The sequence below is a fragment of the Primulina eburnea genome, chromosome 5 (genome assembly GCF_022965805.1).
Source record: "Primulina eburnea isolate SZY01 chromosome 5, ASM2296580v1, whole genome shotgun sequence".
Classification (NCBI taxonomy): domain Eukaryota; kingdom Viridiplantae; phylum Streptophyta; class Magnoliopsida; order Lamiales; family Gesneriaceae; genus Primulina; species Primulina eburnea.
In genome coordinates, this window is record NC_133105.1 from 1,114,998 (window position 1) to 1,136,854 (window position 21,857).

Here is a 21,857-nt window from a genome sequence, read left to right on the forward strand (position 1 = left end):
GATCTTGGAAAATCCAAGTATTGTCTGGGTTTACAAATTGAACAAAAAGAATGCGGAATGTTTGTTCACCAGACAAATTATACAAAAAAGATCCTTAAACGTTTTAATATGGATAAATCAAATCCTTTAAGTACTCCAATGGTTGTTAGATCATTAAACATAGAAAAGGATCTATTCCGTCCATGTGAAGATGATGAAGATATTCTTGGTCCAGAAGTACCATATCTAAGTGCCATCGGTGCCCTTATGTACCTTACAAATTGTACAAGGCCTGATATATCTTTTGCCGTGAATCTGTTGGCAAGATTTAGCACATATCCAACAAAGAGACACTGGAACGGAATTAAACATATATTCCGTTATCTACGAGGAACGACAGACTTGGGACTTTTGTATTCAAAAGATGCTAATCCAAGTATAATTGGTTATGCTGATGCTGGATACTTATCTGATCCACACAAGGCACGTTCCCAAACTTGATATGTATTTACTCGTGGAGGCACTGCAATATCTTGGCGTTCACAGAAACAAACGCTCGTAACAACTTCATCAAATCATGCCGAGATTATTGCACTACATGAAGCAAGTCGTGAATGTGTGTGGTTAAAATCAATGACCTAACATATCCAAATTTCATGCGGATTATCATTCGATGAGAAGCCTGTGATACTATATGAAGATAATGCTGCATGTGTTGCTCAAATGAAAGAGGGATACATAAAAAGCGACAGAACTAAACATATTCCTCCTAAGTTCTTCGCATTCACCAAGGAGCTTGAGAAGAATAAATGTATTGATGTCCGTCACATTCAATCAAGTGAAAACTCATCAGATTTCTTCACAAAGGCACTTCATACGACAATATTCAGAAAGCACATATATAATATTGGTATGCGCAATCTACGAAATTTGTGAAGAATTGTTCATGTCAACATCAGGAGGAGTTTACGTGACTGCACTCTTTTTCCCTTACTATGGTTTTTATCCCAATGGGTTTTTCCTAGTAAGGTTTTTAACGAAGGCAATATAAAAACACGTAATGAAGACAATCATTATGATCATCATCACAAGGGGGAGTGTTGAAAAATATATTTAAAATGTGTGTATTGAATATTTGAATGTTGAATATTTGAATGTTGAAAATAAGAGTTGTAAATATTGAAAATTAGTGTGTGATGATGTAGGTAATGATGTATTTTATTTTTGGATTATTTGTAAAGATTTCCTATAAATAGATCTCTCATTTGTGAAGAAAATCACAATTGAGTAGAGAAAAAAATATTATAAAGTGTGTAGTTTGGTAAATTTTGAGAGTTTGAGATTTTTACTTTTTACCATAAATTTTTACTTTTTCACAACAAAATTTACATTTTTAAAATAATAATAATAATAATAATAATATATTATTATTATTATTATTATTATGCTATGACGGACCGTCGATTGAGCTCCAGATCCCTTCTTTCCATGGTGATCATCATAAAGAAATGTGCAATAAATTGCAAAACGTGTGATCGATTGGCGCGAAAAAACTGTAAAGCTATTGGATATGCATCGCCTTGATGGATCTGCATGTTTATTTCATTTTCTGTGCTCCTAATCAACAAAATCTAGTTTTGCCATGTTGATTTCAAGTAATAAACTTTTTCATCGCATGCAGTAAACTTTTAGTCTCGATACGAGTGATCCGGATGAACAGAAGGCATCTCATTATTAATCCTTAAAAATCAAATTATGGATCCATCAATCTCCATTACCACGTCCGAAACATATGGTTGTGAAACTATTCTGATTTTTCTTTAGTACAAATCAAAATTGATATGCAGTTGTTTCACAAGTGTCGTGAATTTAGCTCTCTGAAACCTTTCATTGTGATCGCTCTTTCAAAATCGAGAAGAAGTATCCGCAGTCTGTTGGATACAATCAAGAAGAAAAAGAAAACAAAGCTGTTGAGCCAATAGCAACGTTTGTTTATATACTTCTCTTTTCTTGAGAAGTAACAAGGTATATTGCCGGATGGAAAACAAAGGTTACAAGGGAATATGATTCTGTTTGATCTTCTTGTCAATTTTACTTGCTGCATTTATTATTTAATATAATAATTCCCCGATGGTTAAACTGATCTAGACACCTTCAACGTAGATCCATATTAAAGAATTAATAAGATACAAATAGCACGACTTTACATGAAATAAAGAGGTATTCACTCCACTTCATGTGTAAATTAATATTAGTGTCAGTAATATTGGTCCATGACATATTATAAACATCGAATCAAGTAAAGTTTCAACTAGATTGATGCTAAAACTTGGCATCATTACTATACGTTTAGTAAAAGTAGATGCAAAGTCTGATTTAACACAAAGCAAGAGAGTGTCTTAATTTATTCCAATAATCACTATTTATATGTAAGATAAGTCATTCAAACCGTATTCACTAACCAAAATAGCAGAGCTTTATTTGCCTTCATTTTCATCCTATGGCCTCAATCAAGAACCACAGGCCCTCAGAGCAAACTAAAACCAATAATAACAACGAGCGTTCTTTTACTAACAAAGTGAAGGAAATGGTGCGATCCGCTCGTAATATATTCACTCATCAACAACACCCGGAATTTGTCGCAAATAATCGCAAGCAGAATTTTCCGTCCACTGGGACTGCACAATATGGTTTAAAAACAGAGAAGAAGAAGAAGAAGATTAAAAAACCAGAAGGGAGTGGAGGAAATTGTATGCAGAAAATGCGGGAACACGTGAAGAACATGGAAGATACCCATACCCACAATTCGAGCAGCGGTTAAAGTCTAAAAGAAAGGTGAACCCAGTGCGACTCTTTCCACCCCCGATCTTTGTCGTTACTATTATTCATTTATCGGGAATCTGAAGTGATCGTTCAATAGCACTAAAATACCACTGAGCTTTATATTTTGTGGATGCAGAATTAAGAGACGGGCGCCTTGAAGGACCGAGAGAGGTTGTCTCGTCTGTATGAAATGATTTTCAAAACTTTCGATCACGTGTTTCACTTCATGCCTAGTTAATCTGATATCGCAGTCTCCCCTTCCCATAGAAAACACAGTTTAAATGTCAAAAACACAATTTAAACGAGGATAATGGTATGTGAAGCAATTATCAAGAAATTAATTCATACAAAAATTATTAAACAAGATAATCATGTTACCAATTTGTGATCGAACATTAGCTTCCTACAAACTTGTTTAAAGTTGATGTTTAGTCCATCCACATAAATGCCTCTTCTAGACGAAATAGAGTAACCATCCAACTTGTAAATGAAATGCGCATAAAACAAAATCGTTTTCAGTCACGTCTTATCTTGTTCTTGCGTACAAAATTACAACCCTGCGTTTATTTTTTGCTAAATCAGACAAAAAAAACCCTTCAAATGAGGAAAATATACTTGATTTTTAATGAACTAGGTGGTGTAAAAGGTTGTTATTTTGTACAGGGGGTTTTGTGCTTTTTGGATTTTCACAAGAATATGTAATTTTATTTGTCTTGTTTTTCTTATGTAATGTTCTCGACATATAATATTGATCGATTAGATCCATTTTCCTAAATATCCTTATGTTTGTTCATGCATATTTTTTTTAATAAACTCCTTTAAGTAATTAAAAAAGATTTAATTCATTAGAAATTAACTATTCTGGAGTATTTAAGTAACTTTTATAAATTTCGCAAAATTTGGTCCTCATATTTTACAATCTATAGATTTAAGAATACACTCCCTTTTTAAGGTTTGTCAAAATATATCAATCGTTAATTTGGTGATACAAGGTCAATCTTCTAAAAAAATACTACAGAAGGTTCATTTCTAGAATTCAATTTTCTTGTTCATCAGAAATAGATCGTAAAATTTTTTTAAAAAGAAAAGAAAAAGAAAAAGAAAAGAAATTGTAATCTCCTCGATTCATTTTACATGTGCAAAACAACGTCGTGATGGGTAGGGAACACGAGCGACCCACCGATCGTGGCCCACTCATTTACTCAATGATATCAAATAACGCGGCATTTGAAGATTCTTGTTGCCTTATTATATAAAAAAAAATCCATCACTTTCTTCAAAATTAAATACTTGACTCCATTTTCTTCCCACACTTGATTTTTTTTTGAGTTTTGAATTGGTCATATTGAACTTTCCACTCTTTCTATTATAGGTCTTGTCTGTTACGTAAATATATTTTCGTCCACTACCTTATTATCATAGGCTAGCGTGATTCATACTCAATATACATACAAGTATAAAGATTGCGATTTGCGAGTTCATCATCATTATATAGAAAATCATGTTATCGCGAGCTAAGTAAGAAATTTTATATAAATGTCTTTAAAGAATTTATTCAATCCAAACTAGGGTTATATTCAAAACTTTATCGTACGAAGGGAATAGCACATTTTGAACTGATATTTATACTTAAATAAATTTAGCAAAAACTTGTGTGAGACGGTTTCACATATCTCTTATTTAGGTCATCCATGAAAAAGTATTATTTTTTATGCTAAGAGTATTATTTTTTATTGTGAATATCGATAGGGTTGACCCGTTTCACAGATAAAGATTCGTGAGATCGTCTCACAATAGAACTACTCAATAAATTTTCAACGAGAACCGTGAGCATAGGCATGCTAGTTTTAAAAATGATTAGCATACAAAAGATGTGAGATTAGGTCAACACCTCCCATACAAACTTCTGATTAAACTTTTTTATTGCCAAGCGAATTTTTTAGTTTTTTGAGTCAGAGATGTTCTTACTAAATTCATTTAATGACTCGAAAACTTTCCGACCAAGTACATTAATTAATTTAATTATTATCCTATGCTTCTTGACACTCAATAAATCACAAATAAAATGCGATTTTCTTTAATCTAAACTTCAGAACTATGCTAGAAGCTTAAAATGAGGCGACAATAATTTTGAGGAGATAAATTTGGCGAATCTTGACTAGATACACGTTGATTTTTTTGCAAAAAATACAAATAAAATTTTGAATTTTATGTGATTTTAGATGATGATTTTAAACTCAATAACTTCAAATTCATTGATTTGCTAGTTTGGATGAACAAAATTGAAGTAAATTTGAAATCCAGTTATATGATTTCAATAATAATTACTATAACTCTTTAAAAAACACGTGTTATCTAAATTGTGTCACATATTTCCCAAATCAAATTCTTCAGTCTAAATTCAACCTAGTTGTGAATGGCACTGGTGACTCTTTGATCTAAACCGTTCTACAAGCCTACTAGAAATTGAGACGTCCGTGTCACTTACTCTGCGTAAAGAGTAGCAGGGAAAAGAGAGGTTTGAATTGGTCTGCACTTGACTTTTCGCTACTCTCCTAACTATCCCATTATTTATGAATAAGATTTATGACCAAAGATTGGTCCACGCAGAAAAAATACTCGGTTTCTCGGTCAAAGTTCAACACTCCCTTCATTCTTTTCTTTTCTCAGGTTTCTTTAAATTCAAAAGCTTCCACTTTCTACTTCGTCAGCCTTCCTTTACACATATATATATATATATACCTACACCCCTTCTCCTTTCCTATAAATGTAACATCCAAAACACCCTACTTCACAGCAGAAAAAACTGCCTTAAAAAAAGTGAAAGTGCCCACAATTAGTCCTATGCATGCTGTTTTATCCAGTCACCTAATTTTCTGAACTTTCCAGATCCTGGTATTTATGAACGAAAACTGATTCTGCTGTATAACTTGAATAGTTATACTGTTTTGCTGTTCCGTAGTGCCAAGTGATCGACTGAGATTTGTTCAAAGATAAATCCATATTTCCTACACGAGAATAGGCAGGAAAAAAACAAGAAATGGAGAGTCCTGTGAACTGGGAATATAATACACTTATCAATGAGCTCACTCAAGGAATGGAGAAAGCGAAGCAGCTTCGGTTTCATCTGTGCACGACGTTTCAAAACCAACCTCAAGACTTGCTAATGCAGAGGATTTTGTCTTCTTATGAGAAGGCTCTGTTGATTCTGAAATGGACAGGATCAAAACAGCAAGATCAAGTTGTTATGGCAGCGGCAACATCAGTTGCGCTCGAGTCTTCAGTATCGGTTGATGGAAGTCCAAGAAGTGAGGGTTTGAACAAGAATTTCGGGGATCATCAGGATTACGTGACTCCCTCAAAGAAAAGGTGAAATTTAAATAAAGATGGAAATTTATTTGAAATTGTTTGTGTGTATGTGCGTGTGTGTTGACTCTGTTACTTGATTTAATATGACAGAAAGCTGCAGCCCACTTGGACAGAACAAGTGAAAGTTAACTCTGAAAGTGGACTTGAAGGCCCTACTGATGATGGATTTAGTTGGAGAAAGTATGGGCAAAAGGACATTTTGGGAGCTAAATATCCGAGGTATACTCTCTGTTTCCTACTCGGAACGCATTTATTCACTAAACAAACATGCACACTTGTACTCACCAAGTGTTTCACACGTGAGGAGGGCGGTGATCAACAAGAGGCACAAGGTGGACAACCGTCCCTTGAACTAGATTTTTTTTTCGAAAGGCACACTTGTTCCTATATAATATTGTTCTTATCCGAACAAAACTGATGCAAATGGATCCATTTTGTAGGAGCTACTACCGATGTACGTACCGTCTGGTTCAAGATTGTTGGGCGACGAAGCAAGTGCAAAGATCCGATGACGATCCAACCACATTTGATATCACCTACAGAGGAACACACACTTGCAACCACTCCACTATTGCAGTCCCACCAGCAGCATCACCTGAAAAACAAGAAATGAAACATGATATTTCTCACTGTTCTCATCAACCACAACAGCTTAACCAGACACTTTCCAGCTTGAAATCTAACCTCAGAGTCAACACTGAGGATTTAAACAATAATGAAACATCGGCCCACTTCTCTTTTCCATCAACATTTGCATCCTATGACAGCGAAAATTGCTATTTTCCATTATCAGATCTTGTTAATGGTAACCACCAGGGCACGTATTTAAGAACATATTCGCCACTGTTTTTATCTCCAGCCGTATCAGAGTCGAACTACTTCACTACAGGGACTTATAACCCAATAAAGAGCAATCGGGGAGGTGCTAATTTGCAGCATTCAGAAGCTGATATTGCTGAGATAATGTCGGCCCATGCTTCAACAACTAATTCCCCGATTGGAGGCGTGGAGTTCTCGATTGATCATGTTGATCTCGACCCAAACTTCCCATTCAACGCCACAGAATTTTTCACCAATTCAAACTTTGAATGTTGAAAATTATAGGAAATAAAGTGGCCCTTCTGCTACTTTGGTTTGTGGTCTTTGAAGGGTTTAAAACCCGAGGAAGATAATTATAGCATATATTTATTCAGTGTTCATAGTTCTTTTTACACTTTTTGTCTTTCACCGGGAAGAACAAGCTTCTAAAGTTGCAAGTTCAAGTGTTCGTATCTAGAAACTGAAGGAGAAAAAGGCACTATAATATCTTTCATCCAAGGCAACATTTTAAATATGGATTGAATCAAAGATCGGAGCATCAAAATACAAATGCTCTTTGATTACCAATCAGGAACCAATAAACCATAACATTTTAACAGATAAACAAAGTCAGTTCCACAAATACCTAAGATAAAGCTGCAAAGATTATATAACTAATATAAGCCTTGAACAAGTCTTCATGAAAATTATAAGGGATGATACCAAATTTACCTCATCATCCTAAGAAGTAGATATACACCTCCAGCTAATAGTAACAATGGAGGTGACATGTAACTTTCGATTATGCATTGATGCTAAATAATTTCATATGTTTCTCGAGATTATCCTTGATAGTGTTTGTTGCTATCGATCTTTTGTGCATACAGATCTCTTGATCCATATTCTCATTACTCATTGTTAGAACACTGATTCTATTTGCGTAAACGGTGTCTGTTTACCATAATGATACTCAATATCAATATCCATCAGTTAATTCTCCAAACAGATAACATATCAATATCCATCAGTTACTTCTCCAAACAGATAACAATTGGGAGATCGCCTCACTAGAATCCTACTATGCAAATCTCTTCAATCTTTCATTGTGAGGTTTTGGCGGGGTGATACTAACGGCGATCTTGCGGCATTCCATCAAGCGCTACTTGCTAAACAGGGATGGAGGATCATAAATCATCCTAATACTCTTTCTGCTCGAGTTCTTTTAACCAAGTAATCCACCTCATCAAATTTCCATCTGGCTGGGGTTGGTAATAACCCACCGCGTTTATGGCGGAGTATTTTATGGAGCCGAGAACTATTAACTAAAGGTCTTCGTTGGCAAATTGCTTCAGGGCAGCAGGTTCGGGTATTCCAGGATCCATGGCTACAGCGACCTCGTTTTTTCAAACCAATCATTGTCCCTCCTGTTCAGTTTGCTAATATGATGGTGAGTGACTTTATCACCATCATATTGAAACCAAAAACATAAATTGGTTGTTCAGATTCCAGTTTTATGCCAAAGATGTCATCAATCGCCTGAGGATATCTTCCATGCTCTATGGCTTTGTAAGTTTTCAAAATCTGTGTGGCATCTCTCAGCTCTTTTTTGACCTTTACTTTCAAGTTTCCATGTCAATTCCTTTTATGGATTTAATGTGTTGGGCTGTGGATAATGGTATTGGCGTTGATCTTGGGAGTTTGGCTATGATATCGTGGAGTCTCTGGATCTCAAGAAATAAATGGGTTTTTGATAATCGAAAGACAGAGGTAGTTGATGTGCTTGAACCGGGCCAACCGACGATCAACAAAATACTGTACGGATTCCCTTGCAGCATAAGGATCTTCGATGGGTGCTTCCACAGACATAGGAAACATCCCGACATAATCGGATATGGGTTTGTGTTGGGAGTACCGATAACCTCATTTCAAATTTAAGACGAACGTTGAAAAATTCAATCTGAAACCAAACTTCTTTTTTATTAGTTACACTCAAACCCAATTAAATAAACGAACTATCCAATTAATGCTGCCATGGGGTTGCGGCCAGACCCGAACAACCCAATCCAATTGCCCACTCTTGGTCAGGTGTGTGATGTGGAATTTTTAATTAAAACAATGCTTAAAAAAAAACTTTTAAATACAGCATTTGCTTTCAAGAGTTCACTTGTATACAATTAACACCGACTCCAATAATTGGAATCAACACCCTATTTGCAGAAATCAAATCAAATACAGCGTTTGCTTTCATATCTCGGATTGCAATAAAAACGAATAAAAATTCTACGATGAAAAAGTGGATAATATATCACATATGCAACTTATAACAGATAACATAGGTGAAATTAATCTAACTATAACAAACAGTTGCATCATGTAAACAACTGGAACATTCTGAGAAGCCTTACATCTAACGCAGCAGTTAACCAAGATGTCTTGGAACTTTCATACCGAATCCGTGCTTGGCCCTTTCGACCCTGTCGAAATATTAAGAATTGTTATTGTGTGTGTGTAAATTTTGACCTGATGGATGATAAAGGCAATGGCAAATAATGGTTATTTACAAGTGATAAGAAAATTCAGGCCAGAATATGGGGAAAGAGTGAAGCAATTCTTGATCGGAGGGTGGTTGAAAGATACTCTTAACAAATAGTATCTGGGGGGCTGATAGTTGGGTGAGCGGAAGGCTTAAGTTACCCAAGACAAATTAATCCCCTCATCAGGGGTTTTCCCAAGTAACTTTTCCATGCTTCCGTGATAAGATTATGCCAACCACCAAAGGATTGTGAATAAGAGGCAAAAAGACAAGGGATTCATAAACTTGGAGGTGCCTATGTCAGTGCTTGCATGGAAAATTTTTCGATCAAACATATATAGTAGGTATTTCGAGAAAGAAGTCGCGGTTCTTACGTCGGGGCGAGTTTGCCAAGATCTAGTTCCTCTCCAGTGCGCTCATCGATCACCTTCCCTGATATCTCAATGTTATAAGACCGTGGTCGTGTGATGGGAAGACCTCTGCTAGTAAGCAAATCTAAATCTTTCTGGTGAAGTTCCCGCCCGTTGACAAAAACTCCAGTATTTCCAGCAGCACAATTTTTTGGCATCGGATAGTTGAATTCTTCAATATTTGGCTGCATAACATCAATCTAACTTAATCAGGAATTTTGCTTCAATAGGGAAATATAGTGATAATTCAAAAACTTTAAGCCCGTTTAAGAATTGAAGATCTTAGGCTTCAGATACTCGATGAACTCACCATGACAATGCCAAGACAGGGGTGGCCCATCACACCCCAAAAGCCCGCACATTTGTCGTACCTGGTTTAACAAAAGAGAGCAAAATCTTCATTATGTTTTTTGTCGAAATGAAAATAATAGCAGCCATGCTTCTCAAGATACTTTATGAGAAAGACAAGGTGAATATATTCAAATGGGATTATGAATACTGTAGTTAAGTCGTCGTGTCATACAGTTTCAGCAAAACACATTCTTCACCCAACACTTTTACATGAACACGACTGTTTGACACCTTATATCAATAGCATGAAAATGCTTCAATTTTATTTTATTTCTCGGACTTCTCAAAGCTCATGTTCTCTTACTAGTGTCAATAATGTTTCCTCAATGTCCTGTCTAAGCCACAGACCAAACCTCTTTTTTCTATTTCAATCTTCCAAATTTCGTTACGCCCTAAATGGAAAATACAGCAAGATGACATGCTATAATGAAGATACATTTATTGAACAATATGTTAATGAATCATAGATGGACACACAATAATGCACTGAAATAAACGAAATCTAATTCGAGGTGTATTTACCAGTATTCTCCAGGTTGGATTGGTCCAGCCAAATTTTCAGCCTTCTTGACCACACGATCTGGTATTACATGCCCGTTAACAAAGACTAGAGATCCACCATCTTGTATACTTTGGTTATTTTTTGTGAGGTCTCTGAAACTCTTTTTTATGAGACCTGCAAAGAAAGATTCGCCCCCTTTGTTGACCTTAGGGTGATCTTCTTTACTTGTTTCCACCAAATCCTGAGAAACACAGCTGTTAGAAAATTCGTTTAAGGACACATCCATCTCAGTTGCCACTCTTGCTTCTATCACAGAATTTTGCCGAAAATTAGTCCCACCAAAGGCATTTTTTTCAGGCTCAGATCGCTTGCTTCTGTTTCCATCATCAGATCGCCCGATCACTTCAGTATCAGAAAAATGATTGGCGCACTCTTTAGAGGGCAATTCAGGATTTAGGGAGGACTTGATTTCTTTTAAAGGTGACTCCGTATATGAGGTGTCATGTTTCCTTGATGTGATAATTTCTGGGCTTTGCTCGTTCTTGAGGTGACCTAAAGTTGAAAAAAGAGGATCCTGCTGCTTCTCAGATTTACCAGAATTAGATTTCCTGTCTATTGGAGAAAACTTGGCTTGCAAATCATCATAATCATTTGAGTCACAGTTCAAATCCGCACTATTTGTATCACCAGGCCAATATATCAAGTTTTCATCCACTGTTCCACTAGAGCCCTTGTCAATCTCATTTGGAACCTGGTCATCATGCACAGAAACTGATCCAATGCATCCATTATTCCCAACCTCAAACGATATTATCGAAGAACAAGCCCCACATTTCATTTTGTGTTGCATTTTTGCGGAAGAAATGCATTTTCTGGGCAGTCTCAATAACTCAAAGCAATTGCAGCACGTAATAAATGGTGCACCACCTGCAATTGGACGATACACCCCTCCACTTCTATGACTTGCCGCCATCTTTCTGGGATGATGGTAATTGGAACGAATATTTTCTGAATCAATGTCACTTGAATTCATCTGTAAAGACTGCCGAGAATTCAACTGATGCAGTCCCGAGCCTCCAAAATTATAACCCTGCAGTCCCTGTGGAGTAGAGTTTATAGAGCCATGAAAATTCAGATTAGAAGGTTCATTTTGAGACCTTTGGTTACGAACACCCAAGTGATCAACCTTAGGAGGTAAATGCAAGTTCTTATTATGACAATGCACACACGAGCACGCAGGCTGGTGGAAAAAGTTTTCATGTGAGTGTAACATGATTTGATCGTGATTGGCATTCACATAGTAACTAGGAAACTGCTCATTATATGGCAGATGCATGTATTGAGAATCTGATTGGAGAGTCCGCCCCCTAAGCATTTCTTGATGATAAGTGTCACCACGTGCCAAAAATTTGTGGGGGGACCCTCTTTGAGGATATGATTCCAGACCACTTGAAGCATATCTATCTGTGTAAGGATTAAATCCAGCCATATGACCTAAATATGGAGATTCTAAATCATACGGAGAAAGTGGCTTCTTGTCTATGCCGTGTGAACTAGTCAAGCCTTCTTGAACATAAGTAGCACGATATCTACCATAATGATCGGATAGAGTTGGAGAAACCATCCTCCGGTCAGGAACAATCATTTCCTTGTGTATGTCCGCCACATCACAAGACCGAGTAATTTGATCCTTCAACTCATCAAGTTTCCTTAGGAGCTCGGCTCGGTCGTTCTCCAAACTTTTAACTCTAGCTCGCCCACCAATATCTGGATCCTGATATCTAGTCCTCTCACCATATTCATAATAAGAGTTCTTTCCATGACTCGATGGCCCCTCACCATGGTAAAGATGATGATTAAACCTCACTTGTGCCGCAACACCTCTGACAGGACCTATAGAGGCTACCACATCCGGTTCCTCCATAGGTAATGGCCTTGACCTTAATGATTCCATTGGAGAACCCAATTCTTTAACTGCATGTTGACCATTAAAATTAGTATATTCCAAACCATTGGCATTCAAATCACGGTCTCTTCCCTGATTTATGTCACGAACCAGACCTGAACCACATGACCCATTATCACCACTCTTGCTTTCCATTATTGCCATCCTTTCTCTCCCTCGCCTACTTAATTCCGAATCAGATTTTGCTTCTCCATTTTCAACCCGTAGAGTGGAACTACCATCGGAAGACACTTTTTTGTTATGAATCGTCTCTGCCGTACCAAGCTTGGTTCCATTTTGTTTTTCCATTTCAACCTCAGAAATATGAACTGTACTACTTTCCTCGGAGATTCTTGGCCCCTTTAAATCATCAGTCTTCTCAGACAACCTGTCTTCCAGAATCCCCTTCTTTTTGGCTGTAGAGCAACATCAAACAATCAAAAAATTACATTCACAGACGCCCAAAATTTGAAGAAGAAAATTTACAAGTTCTAACATGCCCCTCGTCCTAATCAATGGAAAAAATAAATCTCCCGCAGCTGATATATCAACATTCTAATTTTTAAAAGATAACCATAGATCAAAATTCACAGTTTGCACCCCCAAAATTAACATAATTGCTACCTTTGCGTTATATTAGGAGAAAAAATATTTCAAACAAGGGCATTTTCTCATCAGTAATGAATAATAATCTTGAAAATCTTTACTAATGAACAAAAACAAAACTAGCCAAGGGACCAAACTAAGAGTTCACCATATATAGAGTAGCCTTTCTAGTAAACTTTGCACACAGAATAAGACAGAGTGCGAATTGTACCTTTGAGAACAGCACCACAGCCACCACATTGATACAGAGGGAAATCCGGGAGTTCTGGAAGGAGGTTTTCACACTTGGGGCAGCGAACCAAACGTACCTTTGCGGGTTCCGCAGCCTTGCTATCTTCCAGCCCCATTTACTTCGCCAAATTTTAAATATTGATTGAATATTCTATGGTCTAAATTGAACAGGTCGTCAAGAATTAATCAAAACAAGAAATTTCAATAAATAATCTCCCAAAGTCAACATAAATCTTGAAGCCCAACACACCTGAATATAATTAATACGATGCCCCAGCTAACCACAAAAATAAAATAATAATACTCGAAAGGGGATTTTCAGAACGTTTCAAATGAAACAAATGCAAACAAGTGAGCTGTCGTATTCAAGACGTGAGGATACAACTGTGTAAGAAGAGTAGGAATTGCTTGACTTTTGCTTCTAAAATTACAGGGCCTTTGATGAACAGCAAAATGGAGTCCAAGAACAAACAAACAACACAGTATTCTCTTTCTTGGCTGTCGCTAATTCGTGCCTATATCGAATGAGACTAAAAACGGAAAATTATTTTATTGTCTTTTTTACTTTAATTCAAAGCTGAGATTTTTGGGGTTCCCAAGAAAAGGAGAAGCTGGGATTTGGAGGGAAAGGAATATGGTGGTGACTCGATTCCCGACATTTCTTTACTTTAGTGACGAATTTTCTATCTTCGGTTGCTTTCCTCGGCGACGGAGTCGTAATTACGACGTCGTTTTTCGTCACTAATTGCAGAAGCTTCCTCATATTTATTTGTACTTTAAAAAAAATATTAATATCTAAAAGAAAAGCAAAAGGAAAATGCAAACTTTGTTGACACAAGCCGTTAGCCACTGTCAAGATTCCTTCTTTTTTTCCCAAATTACCAAAAAGCTTCCTCAGGCTTCTTTGAAAAAAAGTTGAGTTTGGGACTTTCCATTTTAATTTGCTTTTCTATTCATTATATCTTTACTATTACGTTTATTGATGGGATCTTAGCACAAGGATATTATCGTCACACTATATTTAAGGGCTAAATTTTAATTTGACTTTGTTGACCAAAAATAATAATTACAAATAAAAGAAAGATTCTGGGCTTATTTAATTTAGTTTAGTTATAATATAAATAGTTTTAGGTAATAATTCGAAAATTGTTTTGATAAGATAAAATACGTGATTAATTTTGTTACGAGGACATAAAATTTAATTGTTTATCAGATTATGAATAAAGTTAATTCAAGACATTAAAATAACATCTTTTTGGATTAGAATATATAATATAACGATAAAATATTTTTAAAAATGATAATTATTATCATATTAGCAAATGTGTCGGGCAAAGATGAATATAAACCAATAGTAATATTTATTTGTTTTATATATATAAAATAATATTTGAAAATTGGATAGGCGACAGCCCACGTAGACCCCTTCAAGAGTATTAGGAGTGGGGACCATGTTATAGGTATTAGCACGTTGAACTGCAACTGCTCGTCATATATCTGAATCGAAAAAATTAAATTCCACGCATATTTTTTTATAAACTTTAAATTTCCCATTTCTTCTTTTAATCTGAACTCGTTATTCTCTCTCCAATCTTGCGAACGTCATTTCAGGACAGATACGGTATTTGAAATGAATGGGAAATACTTGTAGTAGTCTTACAAGTTACATCAAAATTTTTAGACAAGGCAGTACAACATTTCTACACATATAAAATAATTCATGTATCATATGCCAAACGTTTTTCTTAAGTGTATCACGATTTCAAAGTATAGAGGACCATCAAAACAATTAAACAAAGCTTTTGAATGGAAATCTAAAGTGGGCATATTAACTAACACATTTTACACTGAGTTTCCCATTCCAAAAGTAAAAATCCACACACTACATTTACTATAAAATAACATAGCAATAGCTGCAGCACTCCGGGATTTGAATAGATATGATTACACAATCGAGCAAACTGGAAAATTTTCCTATACTTTAAGTGAAGATTAAAATCTTTTTCTAACCAACTGTCTAGAATTAAAAAGGACTAGCCCCTCGCTGAAATAAATACAGATACTAATCAAAATTCAGAAATAGATGTCGAAACCATTCATACCAGAAGAGAGTTGATGTGCACTTAGAGTTAAGTAACGGTTTGCCTCCTTAAGCCCCCTCTTGTTTTCATGATCATGCCTTTGAGATCATCATAGCGATTCCGATGGTGATCAATCCATACACACAACTGTCTTATGGCCTCTCTTTTCTCCTCAATCAAGCTTGAGATCTCCTCGTCCTTTTGGTTTACTTTTGTTTGCAACTCTCCCATCATTCCATCCCTTTCTGATATTATTTTCTTGAGCTCTACAGTTTTTTCTTCATGGTGTTCCAAGGTTTGAATCAAACTATTTTTTTCCTCTTCATCTTTTTGCAATTTTGCCTCTAATTCAGCCATCTTTCCTTTCAACACCAACTCTTGTTCTTCCTCATCTTTTATCTGCTCAACTAAACTTGCAATTTCCGTTCTTAGCTGATTTTTCTGGATATTAGTTTCTTTGATCCAGTTTCTTGTAACTTTAAGCTCACTTACGATTTCATAAATCCGTGTCTCTAAGTGGCCATAGTCCTCCTCAAACTTGACACTGAATGTATCAATACCGGTCAACGTGCCATTTACCTTCTCTGAAATCCCTGCTACAGTTTTTGCTTGAGCTTCTTGATAAACAGAAATTATCCCTGCCAGTTTAGCTACTTTCTCTTCAAATAATTTTTGTTCTTCCAGAAACTTTTGTTCTTTGCTCGAATGGCTCTGCTCATTCTCACTGAACAACTGTTCAGTGATACGGAGCTTCTGGCTCGTTAACCGCTGCTTAACTTCAATATTTCGTACATTCTCTACCAATGTACTGATTTCATCTACTTTCATCTCCAGATCTCTCTTCAGATCTTCTATAGTGTCTTCCAGTTGAGTAATTTCGTTATTTTTTGCATCAATTTCTTCATGGAACTGTTTTGTTATCTCTACAATCTTTTGCTCCGATGATTTGAGATTCCCCTCGTGACTTCGGAGCTGCACTAGCAGTTGTTGCTGATCAACACCCATCTTGATGAAGGAGTCTTCCTTTTCTTGCAGATTTCTCTCATGTTCAAAGATCTTGTTCACCAATTCAGAATTATGATTTTCAGCATGAGCCAAACCTTCTGAATAATCTTGCTTAGCTCTGTCCATTTGCATTTCCAATTGGCTTTTCTCAGAATGCAGTGATTCTAGCTGCTGCTGTAAGGAGTTGACTTGTTCGGTCAAGGCACCAATCTGGGTTGATGCTTCATTATGCGCATCCTCCAGCTTTTTCTGTGTAGCAATTACCTCATCTCCTTTCTCAACTACATTCTTTTCCAATTCAGAAATCTTGCTCTCGAGTACTCCCTTCTCCTCCCTCAACTGGTTTCCTTCATCAATTCGACTACTTATTTGATCTTCAAGTTCGCTTTTTTGGTGACGAAGTTCCTCTAGCTCCTGCTGTAATTCATTTAGGTGTATTGCTAGACTTTCCTTCTCTTCCTTTATTCTTTCTCCATCTGCTGTTTTGCTTGATAGTCCCTCTTTCAGCTTTTCTATCTGAATAATGAATTCTGATATTTCGCCACTCTTTTTCTCAAGAATAAGATCTCTGTCACTTTTCTGATCAGTTAAAGACGTCAATTGCTCTTGAAGACTGTTTACTTCTGCAGTCAATTCCAATATTCGAGCAGATGCTTCATTCTCTTCATCTTCAGATTTTTTCTGCAAAGTGGAGAGTTCAGTTTCCTTTTCAGTAAATGCCCTCTCCATCTCTAAATTTTTAGCTTCCAGATTTAACTTTTCCTCTTGCAACTGACTGAGGTTCTCACCTTTTCCCTTCACCTCCAACACAAGATTCTCTCTCTCTTCTTTTATTTTCTGTTGCTCCACAGCACTGCTCTCCAATTTCTCATTCAAGGTCTTTATCTGGATTTGGGATTCTGAAAATTCCTGACTTTTGAGTTTTAGCTGTTCCTCCAATTCAGTTTTAAGGTTGCGTGTGGTGTTGAGTTCAAGATCCAGATGCTCGACCTGTAAAGCAAGAGTCTCCTTTTTGTCTACGTTCATCTTCAGCTCCAAGTTTTTGTTATCCAACTCTTGTTTCAGATTTTCAATCTGAATTAAGAACTCAGAAACTTCTTGTAGTCTTTTCTCCAGTTGTGTCTCTGATTCCATTTTTTGATAGAGCAGAGACTCCAGTTCCATCTTCTTAGCATCGACTTGATCTGTCAATTCCTTTACTCGAGCTGCAGCTTCCATACCTTCATGCACTATCTGATCTTCAAGTTTGCCTTTATGAATCTTTAAAGATTCCATCTCGGCTTTAATACTGTTGACCTGCGTGGTTAGTTCATTAATTTGATCTGATGATTCCCTCTCTTGATTCTCAAGTTTTTTCACAAATGCAGAAAGTTCATCACCTTTCTGTTTCTCCATTTCTCTTTTCTCAGAATGCGACAGATCGAGTTCCTGCTCCAAATTCCTCAGGCGAGTTGATGTTTCCTCTTTGTAAGTTCCATCAGTCTCTAGGTGATTTGAAAGCTCCCTTTCTTTCGCAGCCAATTTTTCAATTAACTGGTTTGATTCAGATACAGTATCTTGAATTTTGTTTTCTGCCTGTCTGATCTCATCCTCAAGCTGAAAAATCTTTGAGGAAAGTGCTGCGTTCTTCCCGTCGGCAGCCTTGTGCACCTGACTTAGGCTAGCAATTTCATTTCTTGCTGATTCCAGTTCCTCCTTTAAAGTAGAGAAGTCCCCCTTCATCACTTCCAGTTCCAGATGTAAGGTGTCTTTCTCTTGTCCTAACTGGCCGTGAATGGTCCTCAATTCATCAGCTGTTCTCTTATGTTCTTCAATGTTGATGATGGCGGTATCTTTCTCGACAATTAAGCTATCTTTCTCTCTATTAGTCTCATCCAATTTCTGGTTCAGTTCAGCTAGTAGCTTTTGGACACTCTCCAGTTCCATATTGAGATCAGACTTCTCGCTCAACAGACTAGATTTCTCACCGTTCCATTTTTCACTCCATTGCTTTGATTCAGAGGAAATACCTTCAATTCTGATTTCAGCCTGTTTTACTTCATCCTCAAGTTGTAAAATCTTTGAGGAAAGAGTTGTATTCTTCTCTTTGGAAGCCTCGTGCGCCTCACTTAACCCGGCGACTTCATTTTCTACTGATTCTAACTTCTCTTTTAAGGCAGATAATTCTCCCTTCACACCCTCTAGTTCTACATGTAGGGCGTCTTTCTCAGTTTGTAACTGACCATGAGAGATTCTCAAGTTTTCGGCCTCTCGCTTCTCTTCTTCAACATTTTTTAAAGCAGCATCTTTCTCAGCGAGTAAGCTTTCTCTGGTGTTCTTCATCTCTTCAAGTTTATGGTTCATTTCAGCTATTAGTTTCTGGGCACTCTCGAGTTCTTTATTGAGATCGGCCTTTTCAGTCAAAAGACTTGATTTCTCATTATTCCATTTCTCAGCCTCAGCATTTAAATCTGTTACAAGCTTCTGTGCTTCTTCCGTTTTGCTCAAAGCCCTTTGGTATTCCAGAGAAAATGCCTCCTTTTCATCAGTAGTGACTGCCAGCTTTCTCTTCAAGTCAGCAACCTCAGAAAGTGCCATTTCTTGATCAACGCTAGCAGGATCTTTCTCAAATTTATTCTCAACTTCACCATTTTTTATGCTCTTTTTCCGTGGTGAATCATCCGAGTCTGAGGAATCTGAGCTGGGTGAGGAACTGTTCTTCCCATGTTTGCTCTGTGCTTTCTTTCTCAACTCATCAGTAAGATGAACATAACGAGCATAAAGAGACTGGTAGTTATTATTGAAATCCTCAATCAAATAAGTAAGTGGTTCGCTCTGAGCACTATCATCGCCTTGGAGAAGCTTAAAAATCTTCTGCACTTTGCTGTCAATTTCTGCAGTCATGAGGCATTTTTAAACATTTGAGCTGCGCCTAATCTTTAGCTTTGTATATATGAATGGAGTAAATATAAAGTTGGAAACAACTGTAATTCTTGAAACATGGCATTATGCATTCAACTTTCCTTGTAGTCTGATCTATACGAGAAAATTATAGCTAAAAACTATTACCTGATTTGCTTTCTTTAAGCTCCTCATCTTTTTCAGTATCAAGACTCCCAAAGAAGGATTTAAATGACTCCCGCCAGCGACGCCTAGGCATTTCTTCTTTTTGTTTATCTGCAAATGGTCTAGCTACTGAATCACAAGGCAATCTTCATCTTGGAAAGAAGGAACCTCGAGCACAAGAAAAATGACTGACGATATTTGGTTGGGTCCGCGCTTCCCGCGCAAAGAGCACGATCAGTGGAAATCTAAAATGGGGAAAATATACCAATTATTTGACACACTGATGCATTGTATGAAGGATTTGAAAGGCATAATCATATAGCCTATAGGTAGCAATTTTGCCCAAGGGCCAAGGGTAGCAATGGAATGGCTCTCAAAAGATCAAGGAAAAAATATATCGTCCCTCCCCAGTCATGCATTCATGATTTTTGCCGAGGAGAGAAGGATCAGACCACGGCCAAGAAACTATTCATATAAATTGCGGTAATTTAGGGGTTTAGTTTTAGTTATCCGTTGACAATAGGCAATATTGCTGGCAAAGAAAAATAAATGAAACGCAGATAGTGAAAGCCTCAAAGGTCGGACAGGAATTTTAATGCCCATCACAAAAAATAATAAAATGAATTATGTAACCTTCACCACGCATCAAGCGAATGATATAGAAGCCGGAGGGTGAACCTTGTTCTCGACTCGCTTTGGGTGGGGCTGGAAAATATGTGTCGCGACAGAATCAACATGCTATGTAATTTAAGTATACGACAGATCGGGCCCACCACTTTTATAGACAAAGCCAACACATAATTTTAAAAAATTGCTGGATGGACGATACTTTCTACGGGAAAAAAGAGAAAAGAAGAAAAAGAATGCTAAGCAAATAAGTTTTTTTTTTTCATTTTAAAAAAAATGTCTCAATTTTACATAAATCCCGGAAATAGCCAAATTTGACACCCAAAAAGTCAGATGGATCGATACTTGAAAATTTTGAAATGATATGTTTGTCCCTAGTCACAAAAGGACCAGCTAATTAAGTTGCTCTTTAAATATGTGTGTATTCAAAAATGTAAGCATCACACGATGCTCTCTTTTTCGTTCGTTTAATTCGAAGAAAGTGGCTCTACTAGGATTTTCTTGTTTTGATAATCTGATGAATTAAATTCTCATCTTGTGGACATTATTTAAAAAAAAAACAAACAAACAAATTTGACTCGTTATTTACATTTTTTTTTCTAATACATGTCCAAGCAAATTATATTTCGTTTATTTTAAACACAGATCTTTGTTGAAAAATCGATCAACTAATTTCAGATCAACATAACTAGAACATCGAAGATCAAAACAAAAGATGGAGACTAAAATAAAGGAAAACACATAATTAGCTGCCAAAATTTTGGGAACAATTCAAATTAATAAAATTTAATAACAATAGAAATAGCAATAGTTAGGATATCAATAACAGAGACAAAACATCATGACAAATCTAGGTTAGTAAACACGAAAATCTCGCCGAAATTAAGAAAACAGGTTGGTTTTTTTCAATGGACAGAGTTTCTCAAACAATCACAGATGACAATTATAATCTTCGGTTGAGAGATCATGATTGGATGGCATCAAAAAAATCAAACCAGAGCACAACTAAGCTAATTAATTTCTACATCATTTCTAAACATCAGCGTAGCAAACAAGCTAATAAACAGCAGAAACAAAAGTCGATCAAATTCAGCAAACAAACCTCGTAAATCCCGCCACAGTCAGAGTGCAGAATTCAAGTCTCCAGCCCAAAGATCATGACTGGATATCATAAAAAGAGAAATAATCAATCCAACGAGCAACTAGCTAAAGAGCGAGAACTGAAATTGAGAAATCAATTAAACATCGGCGGTCAACCAATCAATCAGCTGAGGATCAAAGCTGGAAAAATTCAGTCCTCCAACGCCAAACTTGCACAAATGATAGAGAGAGAGAGAAGTGTGGTGTGTGTGAACTCAGATTGCTAGGAGATTTTATTGTTTTCCAAAATATGCGATGGAAATCGAAGAATATTCAAAATAAAAGGCGTAAATGAAAAGTGGTTTTGTCTGGCTTACACAGCGACCCCTCGCACCATTTTTTCATTTTATTTAAGGGGATGGAATCTTTGGAGTCGTCTTGTAAATTTGTGTCTCTTTCATGCATACAGGTA

General features: G+C 36.5%; 3 protein-coding genes and 1 long non-coding RNA gene across 5 annotated transcripts; 2 read left to right on the top strand and 2 right to left on the bottom strand.

Moving 5' to 3' along the window:
- The first annotated feature begins 2,263 nt into the window (after nt 1-2,263).
- On the top strand, nt 2,264-3,040 carry LOC140831556 (uncharacterized). The gene is made up of 2 exons (XR_012117895.1): nt 2,264-2,814; nt 2,939-3,040. It is a non-coding gene; the product is annotated as an uncharacterized lncRNA (long non-coding RNA).
- A 2,475-nt stretch (nt 3,041-5,515) lies between these two features.
- On the top strand, nt 5,516-7,382 carry LOC140832067 (probable WRKY transcription factor 53). The gene is made up of 3 exons (XM_073195865.1): nt 5,516-6,171; nt 6,262-6,390; nt 6,612-7,382. The coding sequence occupies exons 1-3, from the start codon at nt 5,843-5,845 to the stop codon at nt 7,264-7,266; spliced, it is 1,113 nt and encodes a 370-aa protein (XP_073051966.1). The 5' UTR covers nt 5,516-5,842; the 3' UTR covers nt 7,267-7,382.
- A 1,718-nt stretch (nt 7,383-9,100) lies between these two features.
- On the bottom strand, nt 9,101-14,361 carry LOC140832068 (uncharacterized). The gene is made up of 6 exons (XM_073195866.1): nt 13,930-14,361; nt 13,528-13,705; nt 10,786-13,126; nt 10,223-10,283; nt 9,877-10,097; nt 9,101-9,443 (listed from the first exon to the last, which is right to left on the bottom strand). The coding sequence occupies exons 2-6, from the start codon at nt 13,661-13,663 to the stop codon at nt 9,389-9,391; spliced, it is 2,814 nt and encodes a 937-aa protein (XP_073051967.1). The 5' UTR covers nt 13,664-13,705; nt 13,930-14,361; the 3' UTR covers nt 9,101-9,388.
- A 1,019-nt stretch (nt 14,362-15,380) lies between these two features.
- Nucleotides 15,381-21,723, bottom strand: LOC140832069 (uncharacterized). 2 transcript variants are annotated; one of them, XM_073195868.1, is made up of 4 exons: nt 21,563-21,723; nt 21,408-21,466; nt 19,682-19,789; nt 15,381-19,506 (listed from the first exon to the last, which is right to left on the bottom strand). In XM_073195868.1, exons 3-4 carry the CDS (start codon nt 19,770-19,772, stop codon nt 15,677-15,679), a joined length of 3,921 nt encoding a protein of 1,306 aa, XP_073051969.1. In that variant the 5' UTR covers nt 19,773-19,789; nt 21,408-21,466; nt 21,563-21,723; the 3' UTR covers nt 15,381-15,676. The 2 variants fall into 2 exon arrangements, with proteins under 2 accessions (XP_073051969.1, XP_073051968.1); XM_073195867.1 differs by having other exon boundaries at nt 19,682-19,923; nt 21,563-21,722.
- Between the last annotated feature and the right edge of the window lie 134 nt (nt 21,724-21,857).

Excerpts from the sequence above, each read along its gene's own strand:
- LOC140832067 (XM_073195865.1), top strand. The coding sequence starts at position 5,843 with ATGGAGAGTCCTGTGAACTGGGAATATAATACACTTATCAATGAGCTC. Across the intron at positions 6,172-6,261 it reads GTGACTCCCTCAAAGAAAAG|AAAGCTGCAGCCCACTTGGA; the intron begins GTGAAATTTAAA and ends TTAATATGACAG. Across the intron at positions 6,391-6,611 it reads TTGGGAGCTAAATATCCGAG|GAGCTACTACCGATGTACGT; the intron begins GTATACTCTCTG and ends TCCATTTTGTAG.
- LOC140832068 (XM_073195866.1), bottom strand. The coding sequence starts at position 13,663 with ATGGGGCTGGAAGATAGCAAGGCTGCGGAACCCGCAAAGGTACGTTTG. Across the intron at positions 10,098-10,222 it reads CCTGTCTTGGCATTGTCATG|CCAAATATTGAAGAATTCAA; the intron begins GTGAGTTCATCG and ends GATGTTATGCAG. Across the intron at positions 9,444-9,876 it reads CTTGGCAAACTCGCCCCGAC|GGTCGAAAGGGCCAAGCACG; the intron begins GTAAGAACCGCG and ends ATATTTCGACAG.
- LOC140832069 (XM_073195868.1), bottom strand. The coding sequence starts at position 19,772 with ATGCCTAGGCGTCGCTGGCGGGAGTCATTTAAATCCTTCTTTGGGAGT. Across the intron at positions 19,507-19,681 it reads GCTTAAAGAAAGCAAATCAG|AAATTGACAGCAAAGTGCAG; the intron begins GTAATAGTTTTT and ends TCATGACTGCAG.